Source organism: Electrona antarctica, assembly GCF_951216825.1.
Source record: "Electrona antarctica genome assembly, contig: scaffold_1168, whole genome shotgun sequence".
NCBI classification, from domain to species: domain Eukaryota; kingdom Metazoa; phylum Chordata; class Actinopteri; order Myctophiformes; family Myctophidae; genus Electrona; species Electrona antarctica.
The window spans coordinates 240-19,907 of NW_027637237.1; the positions used below are offsets into that span (position 1 = coordinate 240).

At 44.4% G+C, this 19,668-nt stretch overlaps 1 protein-coding gene across 1 annotated transcript; it reads left to right on the plus strand.

Annotated features, from left to right (window-relative positions):
- Window positions 1–689: 689 nt before the first annotated feature.
- LOC306919039 (secreted frizzled-related protein 1-like) lies at window positions 690–12,565 on the plus strand (the record flags this gene model as incomplete). Its single annotated transcript, XM_079531886.1, has 2 exons — window positions 690–768; window positions 11,310–12,565. Coding segments are annotated over 2 exons (408 nt in total), but the record flags the coding sequence as incomplete, so codon positions are not given.
- Window positions 12,566–19,668: the final 7,103 nt, after the last annotated feature.

Below are 19,668 nucleotides of genomic sequence, written 5' to 3' on the forward strand. Positions count from 1 at the left end.
TTGTGCGGGACAGACGTGGCCTCAGCCACCCACTGAGTTCTCTGGAAAGCCAACGCACATGGGTTTCAAAGTGGGGCTACGTCGCCGTTTAGAATAGCCGATCTATACGAGCTCACAACGTGTCACATCGTAATGCGTTGTGAGCTTGTAGACGGGATTTATTTCGTTGAAGCTATTTCATAGCGGGGCGGCCCACAGCCAGTGGCTATATGGTTATTTGGGCGTCATTTGGAGTGAACAGGTTGGGAATTAGGGTTGTCGATCACGTCATTTTTAAATGATCGGAATCGGGTCGGGCTGCAAAAAAAAAGAAAAAGAAAACATGATCGGGACAATCGTAGTATCAATATTATATCCATATCATGATGTTAGACTGATATTGTCTGTGATTTTGGATATAGTACTATTGTGATATGGCATAAGTGTTCTATACAAATATAAATATCGGATCGGGCAGATACTCAAAATCAAATGATCGGAATCGGATCGGGGAGCAAAATAGCGTGATCGGGACATCCCTATTGGGAACCCTTGAGCTAATCTGACCTCATCAACATCAGCCTACTGTACTGTACTGCACTGCACTGCACTGTACTGTACTGTACTGTACATACAATGTACCTTTTTACTGTGTTGATCATGCTGTCTCTTCTTTTGTGCCCCCCCTCCCCCTCCCCTCCCCCATGCAGTGTCAAAGGTCTGCCCCCCCGTGTGATAACGAGATGAAAGCAGACAACATCATGGAACATTACTGCGCCAGTGACTTTGGTAAGTAACAGAAAATCTAATTATACCCGAAGACATGCACACAGTAAAAGATCTGTTGCTAACCATTAAGCCCTATTTTATATGTTCAGAAATCCTAAAAAAAAATCTTCAGATCAAATAAATAATTTTTCGTCGATAATAAATGGCCGAAATAGAGATGCAAACTGATAGTGTTTAATTGGGAAATTGTTAAAAGTGCATGCACGCACGCACGCACGCACACGCACACGCACACACACACACACACACACACACACGCACACACGCACACACACACACACACACACACACACACACACACACACACACACACACACACACACCTTTGGGATTTACTGCTCCCGCAGTGAGCACCAGTACTGGGGCCCCATCTGGACATAAAACACTGGATTGCATTATGGAAAATATGAAGGATATTAAGTGATCCATAATCAGATCCATGGACCAATGTAGAGCCAGAAGGACCTGAACTCACCCCAACCCTGAAATATCCAACTAGAAATTAAGTACAACGGTAATATCCTTAAGTAAAAAAAAAAGTGAGTCATATGAGCCTTATTCATCCTTTGGTGCGTTTTGTCCCCCCCCCCAGTACCTCTGTCTCATCACATTTTATATGATCAGCCATTAAAGTATGTACATTATTACATCTACCTACCTTTCTACCTACCTACCTACCTACCTACCTAACTATCGATCATATATGCACACAGTCGATTTATCCATTTGGAACTCAGAGTGTGTACAAATGCTATATTTGTGCATGCTCCGAGTTAAATTGACACTCAGGATTTTACTGTGTACATGGGTTTACAAATGTACACATTTGGCGCCTTACACTGTTCTATCTGCAAACATCGGTTTCCTTTTTCCTACAAAAAACGAGCGGTTTTTAAACCACATGAACCCATCGCGTCCCTATTCTGGGGGGGCAAACGTTCTCGGACAAAAATATTTAGTTTGTGAGTGAAAACAGGAGGGGGCCTAGTATAGAGCCCCTGGGGGATTTCGGTCAACTAAAAAAAAAAAGTTTTTAAAGTCTTAAAACCACCCCTCTAGCTGGCCATGGAATATCTCCTCAACACATTATCTAATATGCTCCCTCACCATTATGTTTATGACCTCAAACATGAAGCCAGAACATAACTGCACTAATCATCTGTTCTCCCTTGAGCCTTGTTGGCCTCGTCAGACTACATGTCTTCACAGGAGTGAGATTCCGCCCCCAGATTATTGTATTGAATTTACTAACTAATGGAATACCGTCGTGCCTTTTTCTCGTTCCCGCGTTCATGACACTGCAACGCAGCGATGGCGAGAGGGACACTCGTGGCCCTGCGAGGCTCGTTAAACCTTTTGACCTGGGAACGATTCTACAAATGTCTACATCCTGACAGTTTTCTGAAAAAGCTATGTTTCTATGTCAGTCGTTCTTTGATTTTTCAAAAATAGCAGACCTACAAGCTCGTAGCGCGTCACTCGGTGTCTTCTAAATTCTGACAGTTTCCTGAAATTCCTATGTTTCTGTATCAGTGGTGCTCAATATTTCATGTCAAGGACCCCCAAACATGATGTGATTGAATTGGCCGCCGACCCCCATCTGAAAATATGTTATTCTGGGAACCCCTCAGAAGCAAAGATTTGAGTTAAAAACAAAATAATACATATTCAAAGATTTGCGCCACATTTTTCAAAAATAGCAGACCTACAAGCTCGAGCTTGTAGATCTGCTATTTTTCAATAGCTAAAGCATAACATAATGCTAACACCAAAAGGGGTTCCCGCCCAAAATGGCTTAAGAGCAAGAGCACGGCTCAGCCTCCCAAAACCCATCAGTTATAACGTACTGTACTGTACACAGCATGTGGTCCGATCTATTGCTTGGAATAGATCATATTCCTACAGAGCATTGTATTGACAGCATGTTTTATGGCATGCCGTGAATCCAGAATGCTGGAGATAAAACATTCAAAGCTGGGCAAAGAGTTTCACAATCCGTGGTCTTAAGCCTTGTTTGGCTGGAACACGGTGTGGTGATAGTCAACATTTCAGAAGAGGACACGGTAGAAATATGAAGTGAACGAACATTAGCGCTCCCGTCCAACAGCAACAGAAAATACCCCCTTTGTCCGCGTTGCTCACAGCAGCCAAAGTTCTTGGCTCGTCCCTGATCATCTATCACAAATGTTAAAAATCACACTTAAGACATTTGTCTGGTTAATTGAACTCTTCTATAGAGCCATGCTTTATACTTGGTTGCGCAGCGGCGTCACGCACCACAAATCGCATATCTAAAGCTCACACCGTGACGCATTGCATTGTGAGCTTGTAGATCAGCTATTTGTGGTATACGCAACACAATGTCAAAACAAGAATAAATCAGGTGGTGTTATTATGTTGCGTCGTTGCCAACCCCGGGGGAGGGGGTGATTTAATTTTTCAGAGGGGGTCAGAAGGCAACACACACGGTCTCTCTCTCTTGCTTCATTCAGATTGATGATTACATCGGACGGCAGATAGCCAGCCGCAGACTAGCGCTGGAGCGGCCATGGACAGATTACAGTTTATTAGCAGTAGATGAGTCTCTCTCAAACGACTAAATGAATCAACGTTTTAGAGCTCGTCGGGACCGAGCCAAGAGTGACTCTACCGTACGCTGTGGTGTCCAACGTGGTAACGTCTGATTCCAGCTCTGTGTCATGCTTTGTGAATGTCATTACCACAACTCCTCCGTGGACGTTTTGCTCACCCTAAATGCCACTCAATACTGGCCTTTTGATTAGAGCAAAAAGGAGAGGAGGGGAAAAAAAGAAACGTGAACAAAGACGAGAGAAGATGAGAGAGTGTCCTGTGAAAGAGTACTTTCGAGCTCCGATTTCTCACACATTCCTCAGCGGTGGATCATCTGGCCACACGGCGCATTAAATGACAAAGGTGGAAAGGGGGAGGAGTTTGATAGGCTCATATAAAGATTTATGTCATTGGCTCAGTGGCCCTGTGGTTATAGTGTCCGCCTTGAGACTGGGAGGTCGGGGGATCAATCATCGGCCAAGTCATACCAAAGACTGTAGTAATGGTACCCAATGTCTCCCTGCTTGGCACTCAGCATCAAGGGTAGGATTGGGTGTACTGTATGTAGTATGTCCCTGTGATGCGGGTGCGTTTGGAAATGCGCACCAGGAGCGCACTCGCCTATTGGCAGTACAGTACACTCAGTGTGCCTATATCCGAACGCACCCATAGTAATAATAATAATAATAATAATAAAACTTTATTTGTATAGCACCTTTCATGACATGAAATACAGAGCAATGGTGAAAAAAAGAAAAGCAAGGCATAAAACATTAAAATAATAGCAGTAATGCAATACAGTGAGGACATGAATTAAAAAAGATCAAGTGTAGAAGTAGGTATTGGACTGTGCTTTAAAAGTGTCTACAGAGGCTGCCTCGAAGGAAGGTATAGTGGGAGTTTGTTCCACGCCGTCGGCCCGTAGAAGCAGTGTTTTTTTAGTTGCCATTTTTTTGCGAGCAGGCCAGCAGTAAAAGACCTGAGGGGGTGGTTTGGGACATATTTAGGCAGGCAGTCATGTAGGTAGGAAGGTGCGAGACCATTGAGAGCTTTATAAACAAGTAAAAGAATACCTAAAAACAACAGGAATCCAATGCAGTGAAGCTAAAACTGGAGTAATATGTTCTCTCATCTTAGTTTTAGTTAAAACTCTGGCTGCTGCAGTTGTCATCTGGCAGTTGTAATTCTTTGGCAGTCCAGAAAAAAGTGCATTGCAGTAATCAAGCTGATTCGTCCAATGACAAATAGGCTCTGATTCGTGCAATATTTCTAAGGTGAAAAAAGGCAATCTTGGTAACATGATTAATGTGTGAATTAAAATTCAATTCAGAATCAATAATGACCCCCACGTTCTTTACTGTACTGTTACTTTCTACAGTCAGGTTGCCAAGTCTGCTTATTATTGATTCTTTCTGCTCACTAGAACCGATTATGAGAACTTCTGTCTTATCCTCATTTAGCTTGAGAAGGTTCTCACTCATCCAGTATTTGATGCTAGACAGACAGGTCAACAACGGGTCAAAAGCACAGAGATCATCTGAAGCTACAGAAAGAGTGTCATGTCCAGGGGCGTACGTTTAAACCAAGCCGTCTCAAGGCTATACAGCAGATAGGCTCCTGACCTATAGGGTGACATCATGGCTCGGAAAGTGTTGGTTCACGAGGCTACTTACTTAGGCTGTGATGGTGAACAAAAGGGGAGGAGTTTTGCATCCAGATATACGCGACAAGGGGCGGCAAATGCCGCGAGCAGCAGGAGTCTCTTCCTGGTTTTTCGACAGCTGGTGGATGGAAATTAAGCTCCACCCACGCTGCAACTTGCCGTGTGGACAAAGCATTTCCGGTTTCGTGGCCGCCGCGGAAAGTTGCAGCGTGGGTGGAGCTTAATTTCCATCCGCCAGCTGGCTAAAAACCAGGAAGAGATTTCTGCCGCTCGCAGCATTTTGCCGCCCCTTGTCACATACTGTATATCTGGATGCACTGTGATGGTGCACTAAAGGGGAGGAGTTTGGGTCCAGAAAGGCTGTGATGTTCTCAAGGGTTTTTTGGCTGGGGACCCCCGGAAATGCTTTGGCCATGTCTCACGACCCGCGCTCAGCCCCCATCCCCACCAACAATACAAATTGACCACTGCAATAACCTACAATAATAGAGAAATTCATAATAAATAAATACTGAAATCAGATAAAATCATTAAGGAAAGTTTATGCATGAACTCTAAATGAATGTGAACTCTAAATTTCCATTTTCCAGCCATTCAGTTTTTTTTAATATATATAATTTCGGGACCCCCCCCCCCCCCCCCCCCCCCCCCGAGGGGTCTCGACCCCCAGGTTGAGAACCTCTGCACTAAAGGGGAGGAGTTTGGGTCCAGAAAGGCTGTGATATTGCTGCACACACACTGCTGCTGCTGTTTCTCCTCAAAATGACAGAACACTTTTCTCCATTTCTGTCACTTTATTTTTCCTCCAACTCTCCCACTTTGACCCTCCGTCTCGCTCTCCCTCCAACCCTCTTTCTCCGTCTGTTCTGTTTCTTCCTACATGTATCCTCAACTCACTCAAGAGAAAGTGAGTTTGTGTAAGAAAAAAAGCGGGCACAGCTTGTCATGGGGATATTGGCCAGGCTCGACTGCAAAGAGAGAGAGAGCCCCCAGTGCGCCACTTACAGCATGACTGGATATGGGTGGACATGTACAGTGGGGCGAAGGGCAAACCATTTGAACCTGCCCAGTGTACATTACAGTGGCATGGAGGTCTGGTTTTGAGATCATAAAGAGGGTGGAAGAAGTATTCAGATTTGTTGAAGTACAGCTACAACACCTGTAGAAATACTCAAGTTACTGCTTTTAAAGTCCTTATTTAAAATGTTTTACTTGAGTAGAAGTACAAATGCATTGGCGTCGCAGTCCCGTCCCCTTTCATGACGACGCCAGGCCCAGGAAATAATTCCCAATGCATTTTTCCCATAGATATTTCAAAAAGTATTTATTTAAAGACCTTTTAAGCGTCGTACAAAGCCAACTCGAGTCGTGACAAATCATGACAATAAACACAATATTTTGGACCAAACAAATAATTACAAAGAAGAAAAACAAGAAAAAAAGTGTTGTAACCTGCCGTTTTCTTCTTCTTTCTAATTATTTTTCGTCATGATTTCGCACAACTCGAGTTGGCTTTGTACGACACTTAAAAAATCTTTAAATAAATACTTTTTGAAATGTCTATGAGGAAAATGAACAGGGAATCATTTCCTGGGCCCTGGTAGGGGGCTGGACTGCGACGCTCTATACTTGAACCGTACTTGTTGTGCAGAAGTATAATTCATGTTCAGTGTGTGCTGCTGTGTAGTAGCCTAGGCTCCAGACCCTGAATCACTAGCAGATCACTAGCCTGGCATTGGTCTGGTGACGCTGTAGAAGGCGGGCTCTTCTCGGTTGAAAATCTAACATGCGGCCCGGCCAATCAGGATCAGGATAATCCAGTTAACTATGGAATCGTGCATTTCCCGTCAGTAAATCGGTCGGTCAGTCGGTCGGTCGGTCATTCAGTGTATCACTCAAAATCCCCATACATGGGGAAAGCCCCCATATATGGTTCCTCTGCAGGTCTCGTGACATCATGTGACATCATCAGGGATGATAGTAAATCAGGGATCATAGTAAATGCGACCTGCTGTCGCAATTAAGCCCATATGGAGATCCCTGATGTCATCAATATTAGTATATGGATTATGTCAGAACCTGTTCTGACATTCCATATATTGATCCTTCCCCATCCATCCTTCCTCTCAATGTCTACCTTTTGACTGATATCTGTCCATTTAAACTCTAGACGGGCCTGCCCCAAAGTTATTAATGCCGGCAGCCGGAAAAAACTAGAGTTCACAACAGGCCTAAAAAGACACGCTCCATATATGGCCAGTGCACGCTTCTCGCCCTCAGGCGTCTTACTGGTAATATATTGTTATTTATCAGTTGATGTACAATACTGGACTGTATGTGAATCAAAATCTGTAAAGTAACTATAGTTACTAAAACGGTCAATTAATCGTAGTGGAGTAATATTTGCCTCAGAGTGAAATAGAATATAAAGTAGCCTCAAACTTAAAAGTACACAACACACACACACGCATGCATGCACGCACGCCAAAGGTCTTAGTGGGGAACAGGTTCTGAGGCGATTCAATGCACACACATTCCTTCCTGCTACAATCCTGCGTGCGTGCGTGCGTGCGTGCGTGCGTGCGTGCGTGCGTGCGTGCGTGCGTACATCAGAGTGTACGGACGTATGTTTATAAAACAGTAGACAAGGAGGTTAAGAAGTGAGATGGCAACCTTCCAAAAGGCTTGGGTACATAGCCCAGCTTCATACCAACTGTGTGCCTTTGCCCTGCTCATGATTAATTTGGCCTGTCAAAGCGCTCACCCAGAGAATTCCTCTCTCAAATGCTTGGCAGTTCAATTTTAATCTCTCCCATGTACAAATACGCACTCATACACACCCGCGTGCAGGAGACGCAAGTCAGCAGTCCAGACAGCCCAAATCCTCAGTGTGAATTTAACTCTGAGTGTACACATGTATGAGGGTACTACAATTGTGTATTACAAATTGATAAATTAACACTGCAGGACTTCACAGTCCATTAGTTAGATTATCTGGTGTTTGTCAGACCTAGTGTTATCTAGCTAGCCTATATCCTTTGCGTCATAGAAGTATACTGTGCATGTCTGAGTAGGAAAATTAAATGATTATATTTCAAGTTATCTGCTATAGTCAGGACGGACAGTTCTTGACCATTCAAAGTGAGGCCCTTTAATATTGAAAAAGTAGTATGAAGGTAATACATACTGTACAACAATAAACAGCTGGAACCTGGAACAATGGCAGTTGTCTCAATACAATACATGCAGCAACAACACAATGAGATGGAGACAGTAGGGGCATAGCCATTGAAGCCATTAATGACATGTTGTGTTGTGTACTTTGGGTGCAGATGTTGGTGGTATAGTAACAAATATTCAAACGAGAAATGCATAGGCGACAGAGAAACTAAATAAATCCACAGAATGTTTAAAACGGTATGTAATGAAGATATCAATTTCCCCCCAAAACAATGTTATGATTGCGGTATAATAATTGTAACACGTATGCTGGGTCCAAAGGTATTGGTTAGTTTATATCTGTCAGCTCACAGCAGCCTCATCCAGTTGCTTCCATTTTCAGTGAGGACGCTTGGTGGGAGACGGTGCGTTACAAAGGTACACACTGTAGCCCATCAGAACTGCACTTATAGATATTATTAAATAATTAACTTTATACCACAGATCGTGATGTGTGGAATGCAGTGTGCCATCTAGTGGCTGTCTGAAGTACCTATAAATCAGCTAGCCAGCTACGAGGTAACCTTACTCTGCCAGATGGCGGCGGTATAGAGTTCACAAGTTCACAATACAGTGAACGCAATACCGCCACCATGTGGCGGAGTCAGCTACAAGGACATTTTTATTTCTCAGTCGCAATTAAATGTCGATGCCTTGAACGATATAAGCACATGAACGATGTAAGCAGATGAGACCATTAGAGAGAACATCGGCTATTTCTATAATTCCAAATGCCTGACATTGGGTTGGATCTTCCTCCAAATCTATCAATCTTGCATATCTGCAATTACAGACACATTGCCTCATCGCTATACATCTTGCAAACAGCTGTTTTCCCGAAACACCATACATCCCCCTTTTCAAAAGAAAAGCACAAGCCACCAGATGGTGAATCCACCTCTCGGCGACAAGAGGCAATGGTGCTCTTGGGTAATAGTGTCTTTATTCTGGGGGAAATGCTGCCGCTTTGGTCCACAGGGACCGCCGAAATAAATTAAAAATGCCAGATTCCCTGTAACTCATCGTTGATGTCGAGGCCATCGGCTCCTCCGCACGGGCACATGATCACTCGCTCAATCGGATGCATATTTAACCCATTTTGGGCGGGATTTTGGTGTTAGCATTATGTTATGCTTTAGCTATTGAAAAATAGCAGATCTACAAGCTCATAGCGCGCCACCGAGTGGCGCGCTACGAGCTTGTAGGTCTGCTTGTAGGTCTAAGCTATGTTTCGACTGACATAGAAACATAGCTTTTTCAGAAAACTGTCAGGATGTAGAAGACATTTTTAGAATCTGATCTCAGGTCAAAATGGGTTAAGTCACAAAAAGTTTGTTGAAAAACCTTCCTGAATAATACTACAATTAATTTGTTGACAAACCGTGCATGCGCAGGATGTTTAGTGAACCAAACGACAAGCTCCCATGAAGCGCAACTCCAGTGGGAGCCACTAGGATGCAGTCAGACTGGTCAAACTAAGCATACACAAACAAAACTGCATGATTCAGAAGCCTGGACGATATTGGAACATTCCAGGTACAATATTCCAGTTTCTCTTAGCCGGGAGCTTATCTGGGTTTTTGCAAATGGGACATGGTGTTACCATGCACCAGTGCAAAAACAGAATGCTCGAGTGTCCAGGATATTAAATAAGATAACGCAGAGAAACACACACGCACGCACGCACGCACGCACGCACGCACATGCACGCGCGCACGCGCACACGCACGCACAGGATGTAGTCTTTGGATACTCCCCAGGATATTAGTGTTGAGTTGTTGCCGGAGGTTAAATGATGATTCTCAGGAGAGGTGTAAACTAAGCGCCATGCTCATTTCAGAGCTCAGTGTTCTTCCTGTGAGCAGGCTTTGAAAAAAAAGAAAAAGAAAAAAAGAAAAATCTCACAGCCCTCTGAAACAGCAGGGACAGTGGTATAGTCTCGCGTGACCAGACTGTTGCCTCTCGCAATTTCATCAAATGCTTCCGTCATACAGTCCTCTGGAGCATGGAAGGCTGCTCTGATCATGAGTAAGCGACAAAGCGGAGCCTCCTCCCCACTTCGATGTCGTCTTTACAGTCCCCGCAAATGTATTCCAATATAAATAGGAATCAGCTAAGCATATATATTGCTTATTGCTGCTTAAATGGAAAAGATAAAATAAAAACAAATGTGAAAGGAAATGGCAGCTTCCTTACTTGGATCTTGCATGGGAGGTGAGATTGTGGAATAGTTGTCTGGCTACGTGAGACTATAGTACATCAGTACTGTATGTACAGTACAGTACAGTACAGTACAGTACAGTACAGTACAGTACAGTACAGTACAGTACAGTATGTCTACCTGGGTATAAATGTGTAGGGCGGCCTCATAAATAATAATAACAAAAACAATATGTAAAAAGAAGAAAGAAAGAAAAAGACTGCTCTTGAAATATGCCAACTTGGCTGGACTACAATGCCAGGCAGTAAATTAGGGTTTGGTATGAACAGATTGAACGTTGAGACGATTGGCTTTGCCAAAAGAAGAAATGGCATGTGTTTCCATTACGTCATTTTGATGGCTTCGAGTGTGGATTTAGGACGACGTTGTTTACATAGCCGACACATTGAAACGGCGAAACACGTTGTTCTTTTTTAGACTGGAATCACTGGGTTCAATGTCTGTGCCTCTCAGACAAGCATGTGGTTCACTCATCAAACTCTACCCACCCGTCCCACAGTGAACAAATGTTCGTCGACTACCTTTTTTCACTGACGAAAACTAAATGGAAACTAAGCTACGATCACTAAAACTATAAGACTAAATACAAAGTAGACTAAAATGTTAGGAAGGGACTAGTGGACAAGAGCTCCAGCATGAGTAAAAGACACAAGTCATTTTACACATGGTTGCATGCTGAAAATGGCAGATCTACAAGCTCACGACGACTAGTGTATAGATTTAGTCAACTTAAATCTCATGACAAAAAACTAGACACTAAAACATTCCAGGTGACTAAAATGTGACTCAAACTAAACGAAAACCATTCAAAAGGCTATGACTAAAAGAAAACTAAAATTTGAATTTGCTCCCCCTTCCCCCTTGCAGCCCTCAAGATGAAGATCAAGGAGGTGAAGAAGGAGAAGGGCGACCGGAAGCTGATCGCGGCGCAGAAGAAGAAGAAGGTGCTGAAGCAGGGCGTGCTGCGCAAGAAGGACCTGAAGAAGCTCACGCTCTACATCAAGAACGGCGCCAACTGCCCGTGCGCGCAGCTCGACAGCCTGAACTCCAACTTCCTCATCATGGGCCGCAAGGTGGACCAGCAGCTGCTGCTCATGTCCATCCACAAGTGGGACAAGAAGAGCAAGGAGCTCAAGTTCGCCGTCAAGTACATGAAGTCCCACCAGTGCCCCACCTACCACACGGTCTTTCAGTGACCCACCCCCTGTCCCTACCTCCCGCCCGCGGCCACCGTTACCCCCCTCGCCCCCTACCCCCCTCCCTCCAATCTCCAGCTATAGTCCTCCACCATCTTTACCCAGTTAGCGCACTATACGCCATCGATCGCCTCCCCCTTCTTGTAAGTAAATCAGAGTAGATCAAATCCCCCAAATCCTTACATACAGTAGCGCAAACTTATTTTCCTGCCTGTCTAATTGTCCCAGTTTGAAACAAACAGCAGACATTTTTGGAACTAATAAGCGAGATTGCCGCTATATGAATCCATAGAAACTGCCTATCCCACTCTTTGTTTTCCTCTTTCGTTAATCATAAATAAAAGCACATGTACCATATTTTACAATCAAAACACATTTACAAACACATTTAACCTTTTGAAAGCCGCAGTGGGATACGGGACGTGTGTTGACAGACGCAGGAAGGGGGCGTAATGTTTGACTACTGTATGTAATAATTTCGTACAGAGTATAGGAGACGAGTTGAGGGTGAAAGGAGAATTTTCTCTGTGTAAAAAAAAAAGGGTTCCGTGAAAATATACGACTATACCTATTATTCATGTATGCAGTGTGGAGTCAGGGATGCTCCCACGAGATGTTAAAACCAGAGACATACAATGTAGAACATTCTGTATGTATTTGTTTGATCATGTAAAAAAAATAAAATAAAAAATTAAGTAGGTATACAGTAATCGAGATAAGCACTAGATGGTTAGAAAACGAGGCCTTTCTTTTCGTCTCACTCCTCCTGTGGTTTGTTTGGGGAGAAGAGAAGGACGACGGAATGAGACGCGGACGGAACAGAGAGACCGGACGATGACGCTTCCACTGACTGTTGTACAGCACAAAGGAGTGGAATCAATGGCGTTCTTCTCTACAACGGAGGGAGAGAGAGAGAGAGAGAGAGAGAGACAGTGTTTCCACACCTAAGCGCAAAACGGCCGACAGCCGCGGACAAAAGAAGCTGTCCGCAGCTTCTTTTCCGAGTTTTTAGACAGCTGGTGGATGGAAAAGAAGCTCCACCTCCGCGGACAACTGCCGCGGAGGAGAGCGTTTCCGGGAATCTGGCCGCCGCGGCAGTCGTCCGCGGAGGTGGAGCTTAATTTCCATCCACCAGCTGTCTAAAAAAACTGAAAAGAAGCTGTCCGACAGCCGAAAATGTCCGCGGCTCTTTAGTAAGTCTGGCAGCACCTAGAGAGGGACACAGACAGAGAGAGAGAGAGAGAGAGAGAGAGAGAGAGGAGGATAAGAGCCAGAAGACATCTTCCCGTGAGAGAAGAAGTGAAAGAAAGATGGAGAGAGAGAGAGAAGAATGGAAAGAGAGGGAAAGACAGAGAGACTATAAGAAAGAACCAACAATGTTGGATGAGAAGGCATGTGCACAGTAAAACCGTCAGTGTGAATTTAACTCTGAAAATGTACAAATGGAAACAAATGAACCCGGTTCATTTGTTTCCATTTGTACATTCAGAGTTAAATTGACGCTGAGGATTTTACAGTGTGGTACTCATTATTTCTTCACTATCACTATTGAAACATTTTTCTTGTTTTTTTGTCGTCGTTATTTGCTGAAATTGTTATAATTTGCTTCAATTATACTTCCATGTTATGACAACAGAAATCGTACATATAGACATAGCACCTGAATTCACTGTTGCTGTAACAACAAAAGATGAAATTTAACTGACAATATTGTTTTTTGTGTTTTTTAATCAGTTAACCTGTAAGTAGTTCTGTTACTGAATTGTTTTACAAAAAAGTAAATGAATAAAATATACTTGAAATTTTTATAAAGAATCCGTTTTTGAAATGTGCATTTTTTTGTAAAAACTGTGCACACACACATGTGCACGGCCAAACATGTACAGTATATGCAAGCATACAGTATATGCATGCACGGAAGTGTGGACACATGCACGGTTGCGCACACGCACACACATACACGTGCACGAGCGCACGCACGTGCACACACACACACACACACACACACACACACACTTTGTGTGTCTGTCTTCCATTTGAGCACAGAATGTCCGTGACATCATGCTTGTACAGTACAGTACTACAGCACAAGTACAGTACCACAAGTACAGAACTAATTTTTGTCTCCACCAGGCCGAAGGCATGGGGAGAGAGTATGTTTTGCACTCCGTCCGTCCGTTCGTGTATTTGTTTGTGTGCGTGACAGCTAATCTCGGCCAGCTAATCTCTTTGTGCAAAACAATTTTTTGGACAGTACACCTACAGATTTTGTCCAAACATTACGTAAATTGGTACACAGTCTCTCTAGAGCCATTCAACGAAACAGGTCTTTCAGATTTTTCAGACTCCATCCTGATTAGCTATAATATTGGCTTCCAAAGTACGCAAGAGTGCTCAGTTTCAAACAAAATGCCGCAAATCATGAACACAACACATCGTGTGATTTCCGTGAAACTGTGCACGCACATTCCCACTAGGCCGAGGAAGAAATGCCACTGGAACATTTTCAACTCAGCCTCATGGTGCCGCAATAACTAGGCCGATTAGTGTTTTCACCTCTAACTGCACGGATCTGTGTAAAACTTTGTATGCACACTCCCTAAGGAAAAACCTTGGCCTGGAATTTTTCACAACACATTTTCTAATATTACTACTTCAGATTTTATCCAAATCCACACACGTTTATATTACTTCTAAACATTTTGCCAAACATCACACACACTCCTATCCTCCTGGTGGGGACCTGTGCCCAGAAGGGCACTTTTTCTAGTTTAATATTAAAATTAGCAATTGGGGGTAAAGTGCCTGCCAACCACCGCGGAGGTCATACAAACACGAGAGCGTCTATATTGGCACGTGTCACTTTACGCATTCCTACTAGCTGAGGCGGAAGCTGTCAGCAGGGAGTGTTGGGCCTAGGACGGGGGCTCTACGTCCTCCCGGTGGGGGCTCCTCACTGGTAGGTGAGTCAGTAGGATAGTGTTGTGCGTAGGACGGGGGCTCTATGTCCTCCCGGTGGGGGCTCCTCACTGGTAGGTGAGTCAGTAGGATAGTGTTGTGCGTAGGACGGGGGCTCTATGTCCTCCCGGTGGGGGCTCCTCAATGGTAGGTGAGTCAGTAGGATACAACAGCAGTGACAACACAGACATGTGTTTGGAGGAATCAATCAATCAATCAATCAATCAATCAGGCATAATGTCTAAATTGGTGAGAAAAAGGGGTAAAAAGCTAAAACAGCAGCACTAAAGCGTCATCCATAGTCTGGATTTTTGGTGGTGAGGTGACCACCGAACTACAACATGACGTCACTGAGCCGCGGTGAAGAGCAAACCACCGCCACCGCTCCAGCCCTTCTCTCTGTTTTTACTCACCACCACTCAACGTTATTTCAGCTCCGGTGGTCACCTCACCACTGAAAATCCAGACTATGAATGAGCCTTACTTAATAAAGACTGGAAGAAAAAGGTTCCCTTTCTATTTTTTTCCATTTTGGTAATACACCTCATGAGTCATGACTAATCATAATATTATGATATATATATTATATGAAATATATATTACAATCATAATATTATGCTCTTGACATGCAAACCATACTGTATGTATACGCTGGAGACCTGCACAATCTATAGTACTGTGGGAATGCCTTCACCACTAAAGACAGTGGTGAGTTGTTTAATCATTTAAACCTTCTAGTTTTAGTGAAATTAACTGGAGTTACAACTGTGCTGGAACCGCCTTTCTTCCGTCTATGCGGATGTTCCCCCAGAATAAGGATGCTGGAGTTCACGTAGTTATGCTGGCTATGATACTCTACTACATGCAGGCTGGTGGGCCAGGGGGACAGGCTGGTGGGCCAGGGGGACAGGCTGGTGGGCCAGGGGGCTATAGTAAAGGCCTATTCATACTATATGGCTGGTGGGCCAGGGGGCTATAGTAAAGGCCTATTCATACTATATGGCTGGTGGGCCAGGGGGCTATAGTAAAGGCCTATTCATACTCCAGTTTTAGGTGACAAGGTGACCACTGAAACGGTGGTTAGTTAAAAATCACACCTCTCTCTCATTAGCAGGCAACAATGCAGCACTATCTCTCTCTCTCTGTTTCTGGCACAACAGCGCCACTTTTGCCCCTACTGGTACTCATAGTCACATAGTCACATAGGTAGGTTAACACGGACATTGCTGTTCCTTGGAGTGGTTGCACCACTCAGAAAACTGTTGGTGAGCGGTGAGTCGCTTATCACCGCGGCGTGACGTCATGTTGTAGTATACAGTATAGACAGGAGGGTCACTCAGCAGCGTATATATCCCATAGACAGGAGGGTCACTCAGCCGCATATATCCCATAGACAGGAGGATCACTCGGTATACACAGCAATCTCATAAACCAGTTGTTCTCCATTTTGGTTCAATTTGTACACTCTCAGAGTTACCAATCATTACACTGGAGACCCCCTGGGATCCCTTCAAGGACCCCACTTTGAGAACCACTGCCATAGACAGAGGGGTCAGTCAGAGAGAGACAGCAGGCCAACATAGGACTGGGGGCATCACTTTCACCACAGCTTAAATGCTGCTCTGTCGGTTGGATACAGCATATATCCAAAACCGTTTAAAATTCGAAAATAGCAGAAGTAGCAGATCAACAAGCTAGAAAGGCGTCGGGAGCTGGCAGATCTGCTACGTTTGATACCTTCTGGTGATGCTGTAGTAGTATGATCAAGTAGGGGCGTACATTTACAGGGGGGGAAAACACAAGAAGTTAAAACACACAGACAAGAGGTTTCCGACGGCCCAGGCGGTGGCGTAACCGTCTGGGCACCCGACTGGTAATCCAGTCGCAGTGTGCCGCGGGTTCGACTCCCGAGCCCGACACGGCCTTTACTGCATGTCTCCCCCCATCTCTCTCCCGTTTCCTGTCAGCCTACTGTCTGTCCCTTCAAAAACCAATAAAAGGCGTAAGCCGCAAAAAAATATCTTTAAAAAAAAAAAGAGGTTTCCGACAAAATGAGCAGACACACTCCCAACATCACATCTCACTCTCAGGGAACAGACCTGGTACCTGCACTAGCTCTCTTGGCGTGTATGTATGACGTCGACGAGTCAGTTTATGACGAGCTATTCTTCCGTCTCTTCCTCCTCACCATCTCCCCAGAAGTTGGACACGGCGGTCACGGTGCGATTGAGACGCGCAGAGTGGCGGCGGAGCGGCGGGCAGCTGTCCAGCTGATAGGGCTGAGATAGGGCAACATTCTCCGTGTTTGGCCCTGTGGAGTGACAGAAATGGGATGGGACGGGGGGGGGGGGGGCGGGGGGGGGGGGGGGGGGGGGGGGGGGGGGGGTGAGTATTGGTTTAGATTCCTGCCGGACAAGGGGCGCCTTTGTTGGAAGACATCAAAACCTATCTCGTGCTCGCACGGTGCATGGAGTGATTAAACGAGATGTGAGTGGTTAACCTCGGGGACGAACGGAGCGAGGCGGAGAATGTCCCCCCCCACCCCCACCCCACCACCCCTCTCTCCTCTCCTGCGCCGGAGTTGAATTAGTAGAAAAATGTAGTGGAGACCGCAAGATGTAAACCCCGCAGCCAGAAAACCAGAAGGGAAACAATATTGAGCGCAAAACTAAAAGAAAGCAAAAAAGATTAATAGGACTAAAAGGTGCAGTGAAAGCAAGAGGGGGATGTGGTTAGATGGGGGGGGGGGGGGGGAGAGAGAGAGAGAGAGAGAGAAGAGAGAGAGAGAGAGAGAGAGGAGCAAAAGAGTTTGGCTGGGTCCCACGGCTAGCCATCAGCACCTCCTCAAAGGTCACTTAGTGTGGCTAATAAGAGCCTGACGAGGGACCACCGACATGCGCACACACACACACCACACACACACACACACACACTATACAAGTGTAGGAATACAGACCTGCATTGTCTGCTGGTCCTCCTCCAATCAGCCGTGACATCAATTATTAAGCATGCGCTCACACACACACACACGCGCGCAGTGTGTGTAAGTTAATATTAATACTACAAAGTAAGCATGTAGGAAAAGGCCTTGATCCAATCCCACCAACCTGCCATCACCACCGCACAGGCAGAACCCCCCCCCCACCCCCCTCCCCTATTCCTTGTTTTACGTATACCCTTCTCATAGTTGGACAGTGCTATGGTCGCACGCACGCACGCACGCACGCACGCACGCAACGCACGCACGCACGCACACACACACACACACACACACAGGCGCTCTCCATCCACACACCATGAGGAAGAATGGCTTCATTGTGTTTTTATTGCCGTGTGCTGATAAGTGTTACCTTTTTCACAGCTGAATAGTGGCTGCCTCTCTGCCTGTCACCCTCTGCACACACATGCATGCACGTGTGTGCATATACGTTACACAGTGGTGGGAAGTAACTAAGTATATTTACTAGTTAAGTAGTTTTACTATAATTTTGAGGTATTTATACTTTCCACGAGTATTTCCAATTTCCAATAATTTTACTTGTACTGTCTCCACTACATCATTTTATACATTTGAAAACTTGAAATGAGACAGTCTGCATAATGAGTAGGCTACTTTGGTACTTTAAGTACATTTTGATGCCAATACTTTTGTACTTTTGCTCAAGTACATTTTGAATCCGAACTTTTACTTGTAACGGAGTAGTAGTTCTACATTGCAGTATTGATACTTGTACTTGAGTAAAACATTTGAGTACTTTTTCCACCACAGGAAATCAACACAATTGGAACGTGTTGATTAAACGGGCTAATCAATGAGTTGACCATATTCCTGCAGTATGTCTAGTGTTACACTGAGGAATCCATCCCAGACGAGTACCCAACATAATAGGGAGGCACCAGTATGAAATTATGGACCGATATCCGATTATATGCAGGGTCATACTGTATCTGCCGATTCCAATATATTAAATTATTATATTATATTTATATTTAACTCATTGCTGATTTTTTTTAGTTTTTAATGTTTTTTTGTTGCTGGTGAAAGTAGATGATGAGACAGAGACAGCAGACTGGCTGCTCTGCGAGCACAAAACCATTGACGGTTAACATTATAATTGCATTGTCAATATCGGTGAAATAATATGTATTATTTTGAATTTGATGTCGGTGGGGCTAACGGTTCTCGAGTTGCGTGGATTACAGACGTACAGAGACTTGGTGCATTTATAGTTAGATGCCAATCATTTCTTTGTATTCTTTGTATATTTGTCATATCTGCCCTTTTTATTACAAAGCCCAAAAGGCAAACATAAATTCAGTATGTTTATCGCCAAAACCACAATTAAATCCTTAATCACAATTAGCCTGTGTGACAATTATTCACTTAAATTGCAAACCGTTACCGTGGGCAGCCCTACGGCCCACCCAAGAGGGAATCCCTTCTTGGCCAAGGGAGATATTATTAGGCTTATGGGCTTTAGGCAGAATGTACACATACTGATACTGTATGCATGCAAACACAAATCAGATGAATTATACTTACACCCTCACACGGCCAACTGTGAGTTAAGCACGAGCTGAGCCAACAACACTGTCGACTGAACATTAGCATGGGATAATTAATTTAAGTGTCAGAGAGAGAGAGATAGAGAGAGTTCAATAGACAGACAGTATAGGCACTAAATCCTGGACTGTGTAGAGCTCAATGAAATGAATTAAAGCTGTTGCACAATACGGGAGGAACCAGCAATGATTTGAATCCAAAGTTGAACTGTATGTATGCATGCATGCATGTTATGTATGTATGTATGTATGTATGTATTCATAATTGTCTATACGCCAGGCCTAAGGCGTGCATAAGGCCGAGAATATGTTTTCGCCACGATCCATCGGTCCATGTTATGTCCGTATGTCCGCTTGTGTACCCTGGCACACAAACGGCTGGCCCGATCAGCTCACTGATCACTTTTTTTAATATTCATTTTTCATCGGAAAACATCTTTTTATATATTTTGGAACAATATGCATCAAGTCATGAACGCATGCAGCGTCTGATTGCCGTGACACTTCAC